Source organism: Humulus lupulus, chromosome 2, assembly GCF_963169125.1.
Source record: "Humulus lupulus chromosome 2, drHumLupu1.1, whole genome shotgun sequence".
Lineage (NCBI taxonomy): Eukaryota > Viridiplantae > Streptophyta > Magnoliopsida > Rosales > Cannabaceae > Humulus > Humulus lupulus.
Window position 1 is genome coordinate 185,384,341 of NC_084794.1, and position 18,465 is coordinate 185,402,805.

The 18,465-nt window shown below is 35.5% G+C and overlaps 1 protein-coding gene across 1 annotated transcript; it reads right to left on the minus strand.

Moving 5' to 3' along the window:
* Window positions 1–2,766: 2,766 nt before the first annotated feature.
* On the minus strand, window positions 2,767–17,205 carry LOC133818790 (uncharacterized). The gene is made up of 4 exons (XM_062251849.1): window positions 17,048–17,205; window positions 14,516–15,095; window positions 3,510–3,665; window positions 2,767–3,318 (listed from the first exon to the last, which is right to left on the minus strand). The coding sequence occupies exons 1-4, from the start codon at window positions 17,179–17,181 to the stop codon at window positions 2,968–2,970; spliced, it is 1,221 nt and encodes a 406-aa protein (XP_062107833.1). The 5' UTR covers window positions 17,182–17,205; the 3' UTR covers window positions 2,767–2,967.
* Window positions 17,206–18,465: the final 1,260 nt, after the last annotated feature.

Below are 18,465 nucleotides of genomic sequence, written 5' to 3' on the forward strand. Positions count from 1 at the left end.
AGCCAATTCAGAGGCAAATACAAGTGATGCAAAGGGAGAGAACCAGCTGAAGCAAGCCACTCGTGGGAAGAGAGTACGTGCACCTCCAAGATGGCTCAAGGATTTTGTTTTAGCCGAGTCACATTGAACGTGAGGAAGAGGAGGCTAACTGAATTTTATTACTTGGTTATTTGTGATCGTTTGTTGTATTTCTTTAGCTCATATATATTGAGCAAACTCTGTAAGGAATCTTTTTCTTATGCTGAATGAAGTCATAGTTGCAATTGTGCAATTTGGGAGATTTGTACTGTCTCTAAGAGTACTCATTGGTATCAACTCACTCACACAAGCGATCACCTTTAGTGCTTTGTTAAGCAAGCAAAGATGAGACACATTAAGGTTATAACGCTTGAATAGTGGACAATGCCTATACTTGATTAATATAAGTGTTACCTTAGTAAAAGCCAAGATGGGATTTTTATATTATAAGATTGATCGTGGATATTCCCATATTTATATGGAGCCTGTATGTAGCCAAATGCGAGACTTTAGTTTGGCGCTAGGGAGAGCAAGCAAACAGGAGACTCAAGTTAGGCGCTGGATGCGACTAAGATCTGTCCAGTGTTGAACTTTGAGATGAGACATGCTTTTTTAAGAAGAGAGTCCACCGTAGCATGTATTTCATACTACACCTGTGAGCCTTGTTCATTATCAATGTAACTATTGATAATACTAATTTTTGTGCCCTATGTGACTTTTGATTATATCATGAGGTAGAGATATAGTGTCTGCTACTTTAGCATGTTTCTTAAGAGTATGACTGATTCGATCTAAAGGGATATGACTGGGCAAGCGGCTGTTTCAAAGCTAAATGACATGAGGATGAAAGGAAGAAAATTTTGAGATATATCGTAAGTTTGCATTTGCCCCTAAGAATTATATAGCAAATGGGTATGCTAGTATAATTGCAAATGCATAACTAAGAGATTGATAGATCTTGAGCATTGTTTGTGAAGTTGTTATTGAAGGATTAGATGCTCGATCTGATATAATCAAGTTGGTATGGGGCATATGAGACGCTCTTGAGGGATATACCATGCTGGTATATAAGATTTGGTATAGCACTCCCAAACTTTCTTTGCAGTAGGCTCGATAGTCACATGGTTCGTTAGCTAGTATGAATGGAACTACTGGTGAGATCACTGACGAAGACATGGGTTATGGGTGGCCACGACCCCCTATGTAGAAAAATAATAAAATAAAATTAATATCATAAAATATTTATATATAACCTTTGTTTAAAAAAAATGGCCCCAAGACTATAACATTAAGTTTTTGTAAGGATTTACCTGGAGCTCTAATAACTCATTGTCGTGGACTAAAGAGAAATTTATTTTATTTTTAATTTTTTCATTGACCTAGAATGCCAGAATTACAAATATTTCAAGAGGTTCATGCTACAATTAATAAAGTCACCAAGATTTTTCTTTTTTATTCTCTCTCCTACCTACTATGAATAAAGTCATTATGTGAAACATAAATATTCCATTACATAAGTTATAGACTATTATTTTAGAGGTTGGCGTAATAATAATAATAATAATAATAATAATAATAATAATAATAATAATAATAATTGTTGATAGTGTTTTCGTCACACGACACGTGGTTGTCATGAATAATTAGCGAGAAGTCATGAAGTTTTCGGAGTGTAAGCTCTTCCCGAAAAGCCAAACCGGCCAAGTCGTGGATGTTTCCAAGTGAGGTCATGCCCGAGGTCTACCCCCGGGGTGAGGATGTCTCCAGGTGAAACCACGCTCCAAGACATGGATGTCTCCGAATGAGGTCGCACCCCGAGGCCTGTCCTCGAGGCAAGGATGTTTCAAGGAGAGGTCATGTCCCGTGAGGCTCTCTTCACTCGCCCATTTCTCAGGTCCAGGATTCTGATCCTCGAACCTATAGTTGATGTCAGGTGTCATTCACTGTGGGTGCGGGCCATCAGAGGATCATCTAACAACTTTTTGTGAGCCTCGATTAATGGTGTCGAGTTCGTACCCTTGACAATTGGCATTTTCCACAATACCATCTGACACAGGTAAACTTGCGCCGCACCCTAACAGTGAGAGATATGTTCCCCATAAAGTTGGTACGCAACTTTCTGCAATGGGCCCCATACAATCTGCGTGGGTCATAGCCTTTATTTAGTGCAGCTCTTTTTGTATTAATTCAGTATTAATACCCCCAGATGGAGGAATTTATATTATTGATAGATGATTAACATTAATGACCCAGTCTCCTATAAATAGGGTTGGGGTATCTCCTTGTAGAGAGTTCGGATTTTTATAGAGAAAAACTCTATAACTCAATACAATATATACCATGCTTGAGAATCACCATTGAAGCTTGCAAAGTTGTAAACCAAATTGAAATAAGAAAAAAAAAAAGTAAACAATTACTTGGCGAAATTTTTTGCAATAGCTGAATGTACCTGATGCTTCAAAAGAAAAATCAATGCAGCACTTCCACTTAATTATCAAATCATGTTAAAGATTTATAGGGAAAACAAAATCCACGTTAAAAAAAATTATCAAACTACCTGTTTTACAAATAGAAAATTCTACTGTTTGTCAATAATTTGAAGCATGAAATAAACGCTAGTACCAAAATATGCTAGGCCTTTTATTCTTTCTTTTCTTTTCTTTTTTATTCTATTCTACCCCTGGTTTGACCACTTTAGTAAAACAAATTTCATTAACCTGTGATGCCAAAATTAAAAAATAAAGCATCTGCGTCAATATTAGCTAAATGTTTTTTAAAAAATAAACTAAGTTATTACAAGTTACAGCAAAATGACTAACAAAGATGCCTGCATACCAAAAATCACACTTTAAATAACCATAACACTTTCAATGATCATTCAAACACATTTTGTCAGTATTGAACTTGGTTATGGAACTACCAATAGTGTACACCTAAAATCTGGTAGGTCTATCCACTCACATCTTCAACCCCATTCAAGTTCGAAGATTCCTCTTCTATTCTCCAGATTGCTTCCACTTCATCAGTCCGAAACCGCTGAGTAAATGTTGATTCCTCCAGTGGGGTTGATGCGCCATGAGCATAAGCCAGAAGACCAGTGTAAGCAATCATTGCTCCATTATCAATGCAATACCTATCATCAGTTGCAAACAACTTTCCACCGCGCTCCGAGCACATTATTCTCATCATTTCTTGCAATCGTTCATTGCAACCTACACCACCAACAATAAGAACATCTTTTGTGTCACAGTGTGCCATTGCCCGTTCGGTGATCTCCACAAGCATTGCAAACAGTGTTTCCTGCAATATATCATACCCTTGTGTATGAAGTAAAATGATCATCTTGTAACAGTTTCCATTTAACTTGATTTTGGTATACGTTAGAATATTTTTCAAGTGAAATTCTTTACTAATATAGAATTTTTGTATTGTCAAGTGCTTGCTAATATAATTTGGGTAATCATTACAAACAGACGTTACAAAAGGTTCACCTGCAAAGAGTAGCACAAATCCGCAGGGGTGCACTCATTATTTTTCAGTTTCTCCTCGGCAGTTGCTTCAATAAAGCTTAAAATTCCACTAAAAGAAACATCCATTCCTTTGACAACATAAGGAAGTTCTATAAATTGTTCTCCTTTCTTTGCAAGCTAGATAAGAAAAATAAAAACAAAGGCATGTATCACAGTCAAGAAAAAATACTTTATGACATACAGTAATACTACATAAGCTGTTGACAGAAAGAGGAAATCAAATCAAATCCTATGATTTGGATAATAGCTGTTATTCTCTTAGTTTTCTTATTTATAGATTTTAGAGTTAATTTTGTTTATTATGTAATTAAGGGTATTAGTTGTGAAAACCCTATAAATGTACCAGTTGTATATGGTAAAATACACGGAAATAAGAATACAACTATTCTCGCCACATTTTCTCATGGTATCATAGCCCTGAGGCTTTCTTTCCTCTCTCCGGTCTTCTTTGCTCTATCCGACCACTGCTTCCCTTCTTCTTCGGTGAGTTTCCTCAGCAGAACCAGTCAGGCAACCCAGACATCGTCTTCCTCAACGCACCAGTCAAACCAGTCGACCTCGGCCAGCCACGAATCGCACGCCTTCTTTCCTAGTAGCACCAGTCCTCTCGGCGTCCCAGTCCAGTCGTACACCATCTTCCCCAGGCGCTAGCACAATCGATCTCCTCTCCAGTTTGGCCTCCTCATAAGTCCCAGTTGCACGAGTGAACGCAGAAGCCCTCGGCCTCCTCGGAAATCCAGTTGCATGCGTGACAATGTCCACTACTAAAGATGTTTCCTCTCAAACTGTTGGGCCTCACTCGGCCCAAACTCAACCCGCTGAAAGTGTTCCCCATTCAGCCCAAACTCAACCCAATGGGTCTATGGGCTCCCTTTATAGCCATGACAGTGGCTACCTTCATATCGCAACCCACAACCTTGATGGCAAAAATTATTTGCAATGGGCCCAATCCGTTAAACTTGTCATATGTGGTCGTGGAAAACTTGGGTACATTGTTGGTGATCTCCTTGCACCTTCTTCCACTGATCCTACGTATAATGTATAACAAGCTGAAAATTCTATTGTTCTTGCATGGCTAATTAATTCAATGGACTCAAAAATCAGTTGCAGATATTTATTTTTTAAGATTGCTAAAGAGGTGTAGGACGCTGCCCGGAAAATGTATTCTGATCTCAGTAACGCTTCTCAAATTTTCAAAATTCGTACCAAGCTCGAAGAAATCAAGCAAGGTAATCAAAATGTTACCTAATATTTTTCAAACATACAAGACTTATGGCAAGAACTCGATCTATATCTAGATACCACACCGTTGTGTGCTACTGCACTATACTCCGATAGAGAAAAAAAGGTTTTTTGAGTTTCTTACTGGGCTAAACTGTACTCTTGATGAAGTCAGAGGGCGTCTAGTTGGGCATTCCCCTTTTCCTTACATTGAAGAAGCATTCTCTGAGGTTAGACATGAAGAAGCGTGTGGTAGTGTCATGCTCACTATTCTTGAACTGCAGCCCATTGAAAGTTCGGCTCATGTCTCCAAATCAGGTCCACCACCACATCAAATCCAATCCTGACCCTCGACCTAATCGTAAGGGTGACAGACCTTGGTGTGATCATTGTCAACGTCATGGCCACACTCGGTCTACTTGTAGGAAATTCATGGAAAAGCGCCAAACTGGACTCCTCATCGCCAGAATGACAAAAAGGCCTACCAAATTCAAGCAGAGAGTAGTTCTTCCTAGAGTAATACTGTTGTCCCTTCATTCAGTAAGGACAAACTCGAACATTTATATACGCTCCTAAGTCAATCTTCCATGCAATCCAAGTCTGGTCCCGAGTCTCATAGTGCCTCTGCTACAAACTCTGGTAATTTCTCTTCCGCTTTCCAAACACCATGGATAATCGATTCAGGCGCAACTGACCACATGACAGGTTTACTTCACCTGTTTGATTCTTATTGTCCATGTTCCACTAAATCTAGTGTCAAAATTTCAGATGACGCTCACTGTCCTATTGCAGGCATTGGCACCATTAAATTGTCTGTTGATTTCTTAAATCAGTACTTTATGTTCCGTCTTTGAAATGCAATTTAATCTCTATTCACAAATTAACTACTGATAATTATTGCCTTGCTAAATTTGTATCCAATTTGTCACTTTCAGGATCTATCATCGGGGAGGACGATTGGCAGTGCTAGGATTCACGACAGACTTTATTTCTTTGAAGGACAACATCCAATAAAAGAGCAATCTTCTCTACTACGTTTGGTTTAAAATTCTATTTCTACTTCTTATGTTTCAAAGTCTTTCTATTTCTACTTCTGATTCGAATTCTAAAACAATTATGTTATGGCATTGTCGACTTAGTCATCCAAGTTTTTTATATTTAAAACATTTGTTTCCATCTTATTTTATCAATAAAAAAGGTTACTGATTTCCAATGTGATATTTGTTAATTTGCCAAACTTACACGTGTTTTGTTCCCTAATAAAATGTATACACCTTTCAGCCCTTTCTCTCTTACGTATCACTTGGCTCTACCTGCTTAGGCATAAGTCTAAAACGTGTTAGGTTTCTCAAAACTTTCACCATATGATCCAAACACAGTACCAAGCTTCTATTAGAACCCTTCCTACCGACAATGGTACCGAATATTTCAATACCACCCTCAGTCCCTATCTTCAACAGCATGGAATTATTCATCAAAGCTCATGTGTGGATACTCCACAACAAAATGGGGTCGCCGAGCGAAAAAATCGTCATCTCTTAGAAGTAGCCCCTGCTCTCATGTTTGCAATGCATGTTCCGAAATATATTTGGGGCGATGTTGTCCTCACAACTACTTATCTCATTAATCACCTTCCCAGTCGGCCCCTTCAGTTCAAAACACCATATTTTGTTCTTCAATCTCTACATCCTCGCCTTTCTACAAATACTCTACCTGTCAAAGTCTTTGGTTGCACCACTTTTGTGCACGTTCACTCCATACATCGGAATAAATTTGATCCTAGAGCCATTAAGACGGTGTTGTTGGGTTATTCTCCTATCAAAAAGGGCTTTCGGTGCTATTGTCCCCTCACCCAAAAATCATGTCTCAAGTAATGTCACATTTTTCGTAAACACTCACGATCAAAAAGCTCAGTGGGCGTGGGGGTTAGAATTACCCCTTGCCACTCCATTCCCTTCTGAGCCAGAAATCACTTCTTCCTCTTCTCTTGAGCTAGAAATCTCTCCAATCTCTCTTGAGACGAAAACCGATCAGTCCTCTGAAATAGAAAGACATCCTCAAGACCAAAACATGCAGAAAGAAATACGAGAGTATTCCAAAAGAGAAAGAAATAAACAAGTCACGGATCCTCATCACAGTCAAGAGCCCAAAAGGGTGATAGAACCACCTCTCAAAAGATCCGGGTACTCTCCCCTCAAACATTCAATTAGATCTAGATATTCCTATTGCGTTAAGGAAAGGAACTAGATCTTGCACTCAATACCCTATTTCAAAATTCATTTCTTATTCAGAATTGTCCTCCATTTAAAGCTTTTAGCTCTAGTCTATCATATGTTGTGATTCCCAGAAAAATCAACGAAGCTTTTGGTACTCCTCAATAGAAAACAACAATTCTCAAAGAGATAAAAGCACTTAAACAGAATGGAACTTGGAGGCTAGTGGAGTTGCCACCAGACAAGAAAGTAATAGGATGCAAATAGGTGTTCACGGTCAAATATAATGCAAATGGATCTATTGAGAGGTACAAAGCTCGATTAGTTGTCAAGGGTTTTACACTAAAACCTTCGCTCCGGTTGCAAAACTCAACACTATTAAAGTATTACTCTTTCTAGCAGTAAACCTTGATTGGGAGTTGCATCAACTTGATGTAAAAAATGCATTCTTGAATGGTGAACTAGAAGAAATGTACATGAGTCAGCCTCTGAGTTTTGAAGAATCTCTCAATTCAACCAAAGCCTGTAAGCTAAACAGATCTCTCTATGGATTAAAGCAATCCCCTCGATCACGGTTCAATCGTTTTCTGAAAGTAGTCGAAAGACTTGGATACATGCAAGGTCAGACTGATCACACTCTCTTTATTATACACTCAGGAAAAGGAAGAATGTCAATACTGATTGTGTATGTTGATGATATAATTGTCACCAATAACTATACGGAAGAAATGCATTCAATCAAAGAAATATTGGCAAAGGAATTTGAAGTCAAAGATCTCGGGTCACTCAGGTATTTTCTGGGAATGGAATTTGCTAGAAGCAAAAGAGATATTTTTGTGTCCCATAGAAAATATACTCTTGACCTTTTAAAGGAGACAGGAATGCTCAGGAGCAAGCCCAGCAATACTCCAATTGAGCTTGGAGACAAAAGGAAAATGTTTGAAGGAAGTTCAGTTGACAAAGAGAGGTATTAATAGCTAGTAGAAAAGCTTATCTACCTCTCACATACTAGACCTAACATTGCCTTGGCAGCAAGTCTATTCAGTCAATATATGCATGATCCGTGTCAAGGACATCTCAATGCAGTATACAGAATTATGAGGTATCTCAAGTAAACACCAGAAAAATGCCTTCTCTTCAGAAAGACAACTAAAAGAAAGGTTGAAGTGTCCACAGATGCAGATTGGGCTAGATCAGTTGATGATAGAAAGTCTACATTTGGGTATTGTACAATTGTTTGGGGTAATGGTAATATGGCGAAGTAAAAAGCAAATGGTAGTTGCAAGAAACAGTGTAGAAGCAAAGTATAGAGTCATGGCTCGTGGAGTATGTGAAGCAATATGGATCAAACGCCTATTAGAGGAAATGAAGATTGAGTATGAGGTCCCTATTCAGCTCTACTACAATAATCAGTCTACCATCAGCATTGCACATAACCCTATACATCATGACAAAACTAAACATGTACAAGTGGATCGTCACTTTATTAAAGAGAAGATTGATGGTGGAATTATCAGTATTCGATTACATACGGATCAACAGCTAGCGGACATTCTCACAAAGGGGTTATCTGAGCGAGTATTTGATTTCCTATTAAACAAGCTTAGACTAATCAATATCTATAATCCAGCTTGGAGGGGGAGTGTTGACAGAAAGAGAAAATCAAATCAGATCCTATAATTTGGATATAATTGTTATTCTCTTAGTTTCCTTATTTATAGATTTTAGAGTTAATTTTGTTTATTATGTAATTAAGGGTATTACCAGTGTGAAGATTGTGACTTCCTGCCTTCAAGCTTTCCTCCTCCTCTTTCCTCAACCAATCAAAAAATTACTCATAATGACAGCTCACAGTAGTTTGCAGTTTTCTGTTGCAACTATGTTTTCTCCAGTCGCATTTGTGTGAACACCAATAATTCGTAACAGAATAACAGATTGTTGTTAGTTACTGTTAATTTCTGTTTGGCTCTTTAGTTCTTGTATCTCGACCCTAAATATAGTTTTAGGCCTGATCAACCTAATATATTTAATTTCTGAGAGTTTTGGCTGAGAGTAAGAACTGTATTGTAATACTCGAGTGAAAGAGTGTTTCAAGAGAAGTTGAATGAGTGTTGTTGTAATCTTGAGAGCTTGGAGGGTGTAATCTAGTTTCAGATATAGTGGATTTGACTTGGGTATTGCTGCCGAGCCTTGGATGCAAGATCAACTAAACTGGTTATATCCTAACCAAGTATTCTTGGTGTTCTTTCTTTTGTGTATTTTACTTTTGATTATTTTAGGTTTGTTTAATTGTCTATTAATTGTTCTTCTTTGTTGTTATTCTTTGTGCACTGTATTGGTTGTGTTGTGCAGGTCCTAATCCCCAACAACTGGTATCAGAGCCAGGTTTTAGTAGCTGCATTCTTCACCATCTTCGACTGTGATTTCTCCAAGAAAGATCAAGAACTTCGAAGTACCTCCGCAATTGAGAACTTGTTCGCTGGCCAGGAGCGATTCTCTTCAATATGTCGACTTCCAAGTTTGAGGTGAAGAAATTTGATGGCAAGAATGATTTCAGTCTATGGCGTGCAAAGATGATGGCTCATATGGGTAATCTTGGATGTGAAGAAGCCCTACAAGAAGAAAGTAAGATGGCTAAGTTGGAAAACAAGGCAAAGGTGCTGAAAAAGACAAAGAACACAATCATTCTGAGTTTAAATGATCAAGTTTTGAGGAAAGTAATCAAAGAAGAAACAACTCATGATATGTGGAAGAAGTTAGAACAGTTGTACATGACCAAGGCATTACCAAATCGAATCTAACTGAAACAAAGATTCTATGGATTCAAGATGGAGGAATCCAAGTCTATTGATGATAATATAGACGACTTCACCAAGCTAGTTTCAGATTTGGAGTCAATTGATGTAAAGATTGAAGAAGAGGATCAAGCAATCTTTCTATTGAACTCACTCCCGAAGGCCTATGATAATCTGAGGGACCCTATGAAGTATGGTAAAGATACATTGTCACTGCAAGAAGTGATTGTTGCTACATACTCAAAAGAATTAGATCTAAAAGCTAATGTTAAGGTGTCAAGATCTCAAGTCGAATGTCTAAATGTGAGAGGAAGACCCGAAAGAAAAGATAGCAACAACCATAGAAATGGAAAGAGCAGAGGGAGATCAAGATCTAAGTCAAAACCAAGGAGAACTTGCTGGATTTGTAACCAAGAAGGTCACTTCAGATGAAACTGTCCACAGAGAAGAAATGAAGGACAAAAGCAAGACAACAAAGATGAAGCTCATGTCACAGATGAATCTGTGGATGTTGATGTTCTAACTGTGTCAACAAGTGATCCTAAGGATGAATGGGTTATGAATTATGGGTGTACATTTCACATGTCTCCAAGAAAATATTGGTTCTTTGATCTAAAAGAAGAAAGTACAGGGCAAGTATTGATGGGAAATAACAACACATGCAGAATTCAAAGAATTGGTTCTATCAAGATCAAATTGAGAGTTGGCACCATAAAGGTACTTTCTAATGTTAAATTTATACCTGAACTAAAAAGAAATTTGTTGTCTCTTGGTGTTTTAGATTCCAAAGGCTATAGCTACAAAGCTGAAGGTGGACTCTTAAGAGTATCCAAAGGTACAATGGTGTTTATGAAAGGTGAGCTAAGACAAGAACTTTACATACTACAAGGAGAGACCATAACTGGGTCTGCTGGAGTTTCAACTGGGTTTGCTGAAGATTCAACTACAAAACCTAATACCACAAAATTATGGCACAAACGACTTGGGCACATAAGTCACAAGGGAATGGTAGAACTTGGTAAGCAAGGTTTTTTGAACTCTAAATATATTTCAGACTTGCAGTTTTGTGAAACTTGTGTTGTAGGAAAAGCTCACAGGTTGAAATTTGCAAGTTCAACTCATAAATCCAAAGGAATATTGGAATACATTCATTCAGATTTATGGGGTTCATCCCAAGTTCCACTATCTCTAGGTAAAGCTCAATATTTCCTTTCTATTATTGATGACTATTCTAGGAAAGTGTGGATCTATTTTCTAAGAACTAAGGATGAGACTTTTGGAAGGTTTAGAGAATGGAAAATTATGGTAGAAAATCAAACCATGAAGAAAGTTAAGAAACTTAGAACTGACAATGGTTTGGAATTTTGTAATGCTGAGTTTGATTCTTATTGCACTGAAAATTGTATTGTTAGGAACCATACGGTTAGGAACACCCCTCAGCAAAATGGTCTTGCTGAGAGAATGAACAGAACAATCATGAATAAGATTAGATGGATGCTAGCTGATTCAGTTTTGCCAAAAACATTTTGGGCAGAGGCAGCTGCTACTGCTTGCTACCTCATTAATAGGTCACCTTCCTCTGCATTAGATTGTAAGGTTCCTGAACATGTTTGATCCGGTCATAAACCAAGTTACAATCACCTAAAACCTTTTGGTTGTATAGGTTAATCATATTAGTCAAGGGAAGTTGAATCCTAGGTCTATGAAAGGTGTATTTTTTGGTTATTCAAGTGGTGTAAGGGTTATAAACTTTGGTTAATAGATGAGAAAAAATGTGTTATCAATCGTGATGTTATATTCAATGAGCACTACTTTTATAAAACTAACATGAAATTTAGTGATCAAGCCAGCTCTAAACAAGCTGAGCAGAAAAATACTATGCAGATTGAATTGAGAGAAACATCACAGAATGAGAATCAAGGTGGAGTTCAGGAGAGTGAACTTGGAGATGCATCTGGAAGTGATGCAGATGGCTCTGAAGCTGATGACAGAGATACTCAAGCTTCAGATTATCTCTTGGCTAGAGATAGAGCAATGAGATAGATCAGACCTCCGGAAAGATTTGCACATGCTGATATTACTACTTTTTCCCTTAGTGTAGCTGATTTACTAGAGCTACATGAGCCTATTTGCTACAAGGAAGCCAAGAATAGTGCTGAATGGAGTAAATGGAATAAGGCTATGAAGGAAGAGATGGAGTCTTTATCCAAGAATGAGACATGGATTCTGGTGGATAAACCTAAGAACAAAAGAGTAATAGGGTGCAAATGGGTTTACAAGAGAAATACAGGGATTGAAGGAGTTGAGCTACCTCGATTCAAGGCAAGGTTGGTGGCAAAAGGCTTTTCTCAAGTTGAAGGGATAGACTATCATGAAGTGTTTTCTCATGTTGTCAAACACACTTCTATAAGAATTATATTGGCTATCACTGCAATTCAGAATTTAGAATTGAATCAACTTGATGTGAAGACAGCATTTCTTCATGATAATCTTGATGAAGAAATACACATGCAATAACCTAAAGGATTCATACAACCAGGGATGGAAGAGAATGTGTGCTTGCTGAAGAAATCTCTATATGGTTTGAAACAGTCACCAAGACAATGGTACTTCAGATTTGATGATTTTATGCTAAGACAGAAATTTCAAAGATCAAAGTTTGACAGTAGTGTTTACTTCAAAGTTCTTGAAGATAGAAGTTACATCTACTTGTTAATTTAGGTGGATGACATGTTTATTGCATGTAAACACAGATCAGAAATGGAAAGGCTCAAGGAGATGCTAAGTCAAGAATTTGATATGAAGCAATTGGGGGCAGCTGTCAAGATTTTGGGAATAGAGATATCTAGAGACAGAAATGAGGGCATGTTGAGATTATCTCAAGAAGGATATGTTAAGAAGGTAGTGGGTATGTTTGATCAAAAGGAAGCCAGATCTGTCTACACTCCCATTGGAGCCCACTTCAAGCTCAAGTCTCTTACAGAAGAAAAAGCATCTTTTGAAGAAGAAAAGATGAAGGGAGTTCCTTATGCTAATGTTGTTGGTAGCATTATGTATGCTATGGTATCAACAAGACCTGATTTAGCATATGGAATTGGTTTGGTTAGTAGGTTTATGAACAAACCAAGCTTGAAACATTGGCAAGCTGTGAAATGGTTACTAGGGTACATGAAGGGCACTGCAAATCTACAGATTTTGTACACAAAGTCAGACCAGAATGAATGTGAAGTTATGGGGTATTGTGACTCAGATTTTACTGGAGATTATGATAAAAGAACTTTATCTGGGTATGTTTTCACTGTTGGAGGGAATGTTGTAAGCTCTCCTTAACTGAAGAAGATTACATAGCTCTCACAGAAGCAGTTAAAGAAGCTCTTTGGTTAAAAGGGATGATGAGTGAGCTGGGATTTAGACAAAATATGTGATTGTACATTGTGATTCACAAAGTGCAATACATTTGTCTAAGAATACTGTGTTTCATGAAAGAACGAAACACATAGATGTTAAGCTCCATTTTCTCAGGGATACTGTCTCAATACTTGTCAAGATTGTGAAGATATCCACTGAGATCAACCCAGCTGATATGATGACTAAGGTCATACCCGTGAGCAAATTCACTTCAGCCTTGAACTTGCTTGGCATCAAGATGGGAATCCCTTAGAGCTAAAGCTAAGGCAGCATTGTCTAATCCACTGAATCCTGTTTCAGAATAAGAAGTCAAGGTGGAGAATTGTGAAGATTGTGACTTCTTTCCTCAATCAATCAAAAGATTACTCATAATGACAGCTCACAGTAGTTTGCAGTTTTTTGTTGCAACTATGTTTTCTTCAGTCGCATCTGTGTGAACACCAATAATTCGCAACAGAATAACAGATTGTTGTTAGTTACTGTTAATTTCTGTTTGGCTCTTTAGTTCTTGTATCTCGACCCTAAATCTAGTTTTAGGCCTGATCAACCTAATATATTTAATTTCTGAGAGTTTTAGCTGAGAGTAAGAACTGTATTGTAATACTCAAGTGAGAGAGTGTTTCAAGAGAAGTTGAATGAGTGTTGTTGTAATCTTGAGAGCTTAGAGGGTGTAATCTAGTTTCAAATATAGTGGATTTGATTAGGCATTGCTGCCTAACCCTGGATGTAGGATCAACTAAACTGGTTGTATCTGAACCAAGTATTCTTGGTGTTCTTTCTTTTGTGTTTTTTACTTTAGATTATTTTGGATTTGTTTAATTATCTATTACTTGTTCTTCTTTGTTGCTATTCTTTGTGCACTGTATTAGCTGTGTTGTGCAGGTCCTAATCCCTAACAACTTTTTACCGGTTGTATACTGTAAAATACACAGAAATAAAAATACAATTATTCTCAACACATTTTCTCATAAGCCAACACAAACAATAAGCAGAAATAACAATTTAGGATCCTTATTAGATAGGACCTGTTCAGAACCTACCAATACTAATTAATATTTTATCGAATTGCACAACCTGAACATAGTAGAACAACAATATTTATACCATCTTCACCCATCCACTCATTACTGATGATACCATATTACCATGTTATGCACACCCAGAAACAATAGGGAAAAAATTATTTATACACACATACTCAAAAATAAATATAATATATATATATATATGAAATGTCTTCAAATAATACCATGTGACAAACAGCGAGAGGAAAAAAAACAGATATATGTCACGTTATGTTCATCACATCATTTTCAACTCATTCACCTACCTGCTCAATGTTGTATCCAGGACTTGGATCATTGGAGAGAGTTAAAACTCTAGCAAAGCGATCCAAGCAATTCCCAACAGCAATATCAATAGTCTCTCCAAAGATTCGATACCGACCTTCACTATATGCAATTACTTGTGTATTCCCACCACTAACATATAAGACTACAGGATCATCTGCCCCAGTCACAATCCTTCCCATCTCAATATGAGCAACACAGTGATTAACAGCAACAATGGGCTTCTTCCACAATTGTGAAAGAACCCGAACAACGATGGCAGAAACTTGCAGTGGTGCTCCCATGCCAGGACCCTTGGTATAGCAGAGACAATCAATGTCATCTGGGGTTATTTCGGCAGTTTTCAAAGCAGACTTGATAAGTTGAAGAACATGCTGGAGATGGTGTTGGGCAGTCTCTCGGGGAAGGAATCCGTGGCCAGGTGGGGTAATGTAAGTGTGGCGAGGATTTGATAGAATGGTTCCATCTAAGGTTACAACTCCAACCCCAATCTTGTTGGCAGAACCCTCAAAACCAAGGGCTATCATTTTCTTCATTTTTTCCAAGAATATATGGCAAACCCTATTATTCAAAATCATAACATTCAATTGACTAAATGAGGAAAACAAGAAAGCAAATTAAAGTAAACGTATCACTTACCATGCTAACTTTTGGAAAAGAATCCATCAAAAATTAAGGCAGGAAAAGTATTACCATAATTTTATTATTTTCAAACAAAAACTACAAATCTGTTTTTGTGTTAATTTCTTATACTTCTGCGATTTCAGAATGGTGCCGCTTAAATAAGAAGACAAAAATAAATTCCCTCATGGAACTTTCTAAATAGAAAGCAAGTTGCTAAGGAGCCAAAGACATAATTCATGAGCTAAATTTATGGAATCATAAGCATAATAATACAATCACTCAACCAAAATAATTATGGCTTTGCCATGATCCATGTGTGTATAAAGGGTTTAAAAATGTTCTATATAGTTAAACTGTCCATGACACCGACCAATTAAATCGTAAGAATATCACTTTTTAAAATGCACAAATCTCTACAGGAAGAATTCAAATTGGCAAATCTTATTCATCAAAGAGACGTAAACTGTAGCCTAACACTTTTCATATAAAAAAAAAACTTTTTTTTTAATTTTTGGCCCTGGCAGTTCGACCGGGAGACCTACCAGTGGCCCCAAGTTTTTGTGTCTACGGAAATTTGAACCTTGGAACAATGCCTACCAGCACTTTCCAACATTCCTTCAACAAACTCATAAAGTTGTGTACTAAAAACTATTTCAAAAAACTAAATAAATCAACGATTTTTTTTCCAGAGAAACCATTTGAAATCTAAAAAGTTAGAAAAAATATTTCATATCGATAGCAATGAACACAAATTCCAACAATTTTCCATTTCCATCAACCTTAACTGGTTTTCGTATATATCCTAGAGTTTATCAGATAAACTCTACAATATTATCCCTGCTTCAACTTCTAAGCACAAATAACTTCTGGAAACCTTGATCTTTCTGTAACAATATTGATTTTAGCTCTCATTACCTAAAATATGCATTTCTACTTAAGTTTATTATTTTTTTTTTTTTTTTTGGGAAAGACATTTCTACTTGATATTAATGTTGACATTCTGACATAAAGTCATGCTATTGAGCTTAAAATTTATCAAAAAGGAAAGAAAAAAATAGCTTAGGCATCAGCATGGAATTTTTACTAATTTGTTTTTTCAAATGAAGTTAAACAACCAACATTATTTACTAGCAATAGCCTGGTAAACCAAATGCCCAAGAAAGACCAAACAATAAAGATCGAGGAAATAAAAGCAACCAAGTGCCTTTCTTCACTGCAGAAATAAATTAGCAAAGACAATGCACATTAAACAGAGGTTGATTGTCAAGATTATAAATTACAGAAAAGCAGCAGGAGCAATCTAACAAGTGTCTTTTTTCTTTATTTTACACAAGATTGCCCATTTTAGGAATTTTTAAACCAAGACTTTCTTTGACTTAATTTTGTCGAGTATATGAATATTTAATTCAAATGAGTTATTAGAACTATGTTCAATCCCTCTTACACTTGCAGAAAACTGAAATTATGTTGTTAGTTTTTCATGACCAACTGAATGAGAGGACATAAAATTAAGATAAAACAAGAAGATATTAAAAATAATGCAAGTATTGTCATTAGAACATTATTACAAACACATGGTAGGCAGAGACCAAGACTGTCATAAAAATAAAACATTTTTGCTTAAAATCACTAAGAATCAAATTAGAAAATATGGAATAATATTTTGATTACAAATATAATCCAATAATCTGCTATATTCGTCCATTTTTTTAGCAAAGTTTTGGAAAGTTTTTTTTTTTTGTTTTTGTCAGAGCAAAGTTTTGGAAAGTTATTTTCGTTTTCTAGAATAAAAAGTTATGCCAAACTTGCTCAAAGCTGCCCTTTTGGTACCCATAGTTTTCTAAGGTTAGCATGAGTAATTGCTGGTTAAACTAAACTACTTTACTAACCTCACGGTGATGGTGGAAGGGAGCAGCCGCGCACTTCTGAGATAGCGGCTCAAGATACTGTTAGGGAGAGAAATAGCACGTTTGATAGTCTTTATTGCCTTGTGTATATCCTCGTTTGTAGGAAATTTATACATCGGCGCATATATGATAATTTATTTGATCAATTTTCTAAGAAAAATAATATTTTGGACCCTGAATTTGTGTTTGGACTTTATATTTTATTAAATTATATTTTGAGCTCTGTATTTTAAATAAATTAAAATAATACTGTAAACTGATTTTGGCCCAAATAACTTCAAATACTATGTTTTAATGATGTATTACTTTTTCTTTTTTATCAGAGTATTACAATTATTAATGTGTTTAGTGATAAAAAAAATTATCATTTTGCCCTCACCATTTAAATTTCATTATTAAATTTAATTTTGAATTTCTTAAAAAAATAACCTAATATTACATTAAACAGAAAAAAATACCCTCTTTTAAGAATCCTTTAATATCTTTATTTCTTATAAATATAATTTATAATTCTGACTAAGAAAACATAGAATTTAAAATAAATAAAATCCAAAACAATTAAAAATTATATTTGCTTTAGTTTTGAAATTAAATTTTTGTAATTTTAGGTTTTATTAATTAATTTAAATTGCTTATAAAATATTATAAATATATTAATGTATAAAAATGACAAATATCATATTTTATTTGTGTTTTAATTTATTTTAAAGTTTAAGTTTTATTGATCAATTTCATAAATGATATTCATAAAAAAAATAAAGATATTAATACATTTTAAATATAGTTTTTTTGTCTTTTCAAATAAATTTTTTAATGAAAAAAACATGCAAAGGGGGTTATTTTTGTATATTTAAAATAATACAAGGTCATTTTTATTTTGTTTAGAAACTTGAGGTTAAACTTGCAAGTAAGCTTAAACTAAGAAAGTCAAAATAATAAATTCTTTAAGAAAACATAATGGATGATGATATTTACACCTCAAGAATATACATAGACACTCCATTTATCAACAAAAAAAAAATTAAATTAAATTATTTTTTTAATTTATTCTTAACATTTCTTCTCATTTTTTTTTGGACATTCTTTAATTTATTTTTTGTGTTAATTTCAATCATTTTTTATCTTGTCTTTATATATATATATATATATCTTAAATAATGTATATTTTTTTATTTTTACTTTAACAAGTCTTCATATAATTTTTTTATTGCCAATTTTTATATCTAAATATTTAAAATATATTTTATTTATATGTATTTTTTTAGAATATGAAAAAAGGAAAAAAAAATTGAAAAAGGTGAACATAAAATGTTAATTTTTAATAACAAATGAGGTGTCATAATTAGATTTTAAGGTGTTAAGATAATCTTAAACATGCTAAAAAGGAAATACATGAAACA

Excerpts from the sequence above, each read along its gene's own strand:
- LOC133818790 (XM_062251849.1), bottom strand. The coding sequence starts at position 17,181 with ATGTATAAATTTCCTACAAACGAGGATATACACAAGGCAATAAAGACT. Across the intron at positions 3,666-14,515 it reads CTGGATACAACATTGAGCAG|CTTGCAAAGAAAGGAGAACA; the intron begins GTAGGTGAATGA and ends TTTCTTATCTAG. Across the intron at positions 3,319-3,509 it reads ATTTGTGCTACTCTTTGCAG|GAAACACTGTTTGCAATGCT; the intron begins GTGAACCTTTTG and ends GATATATTGCAG.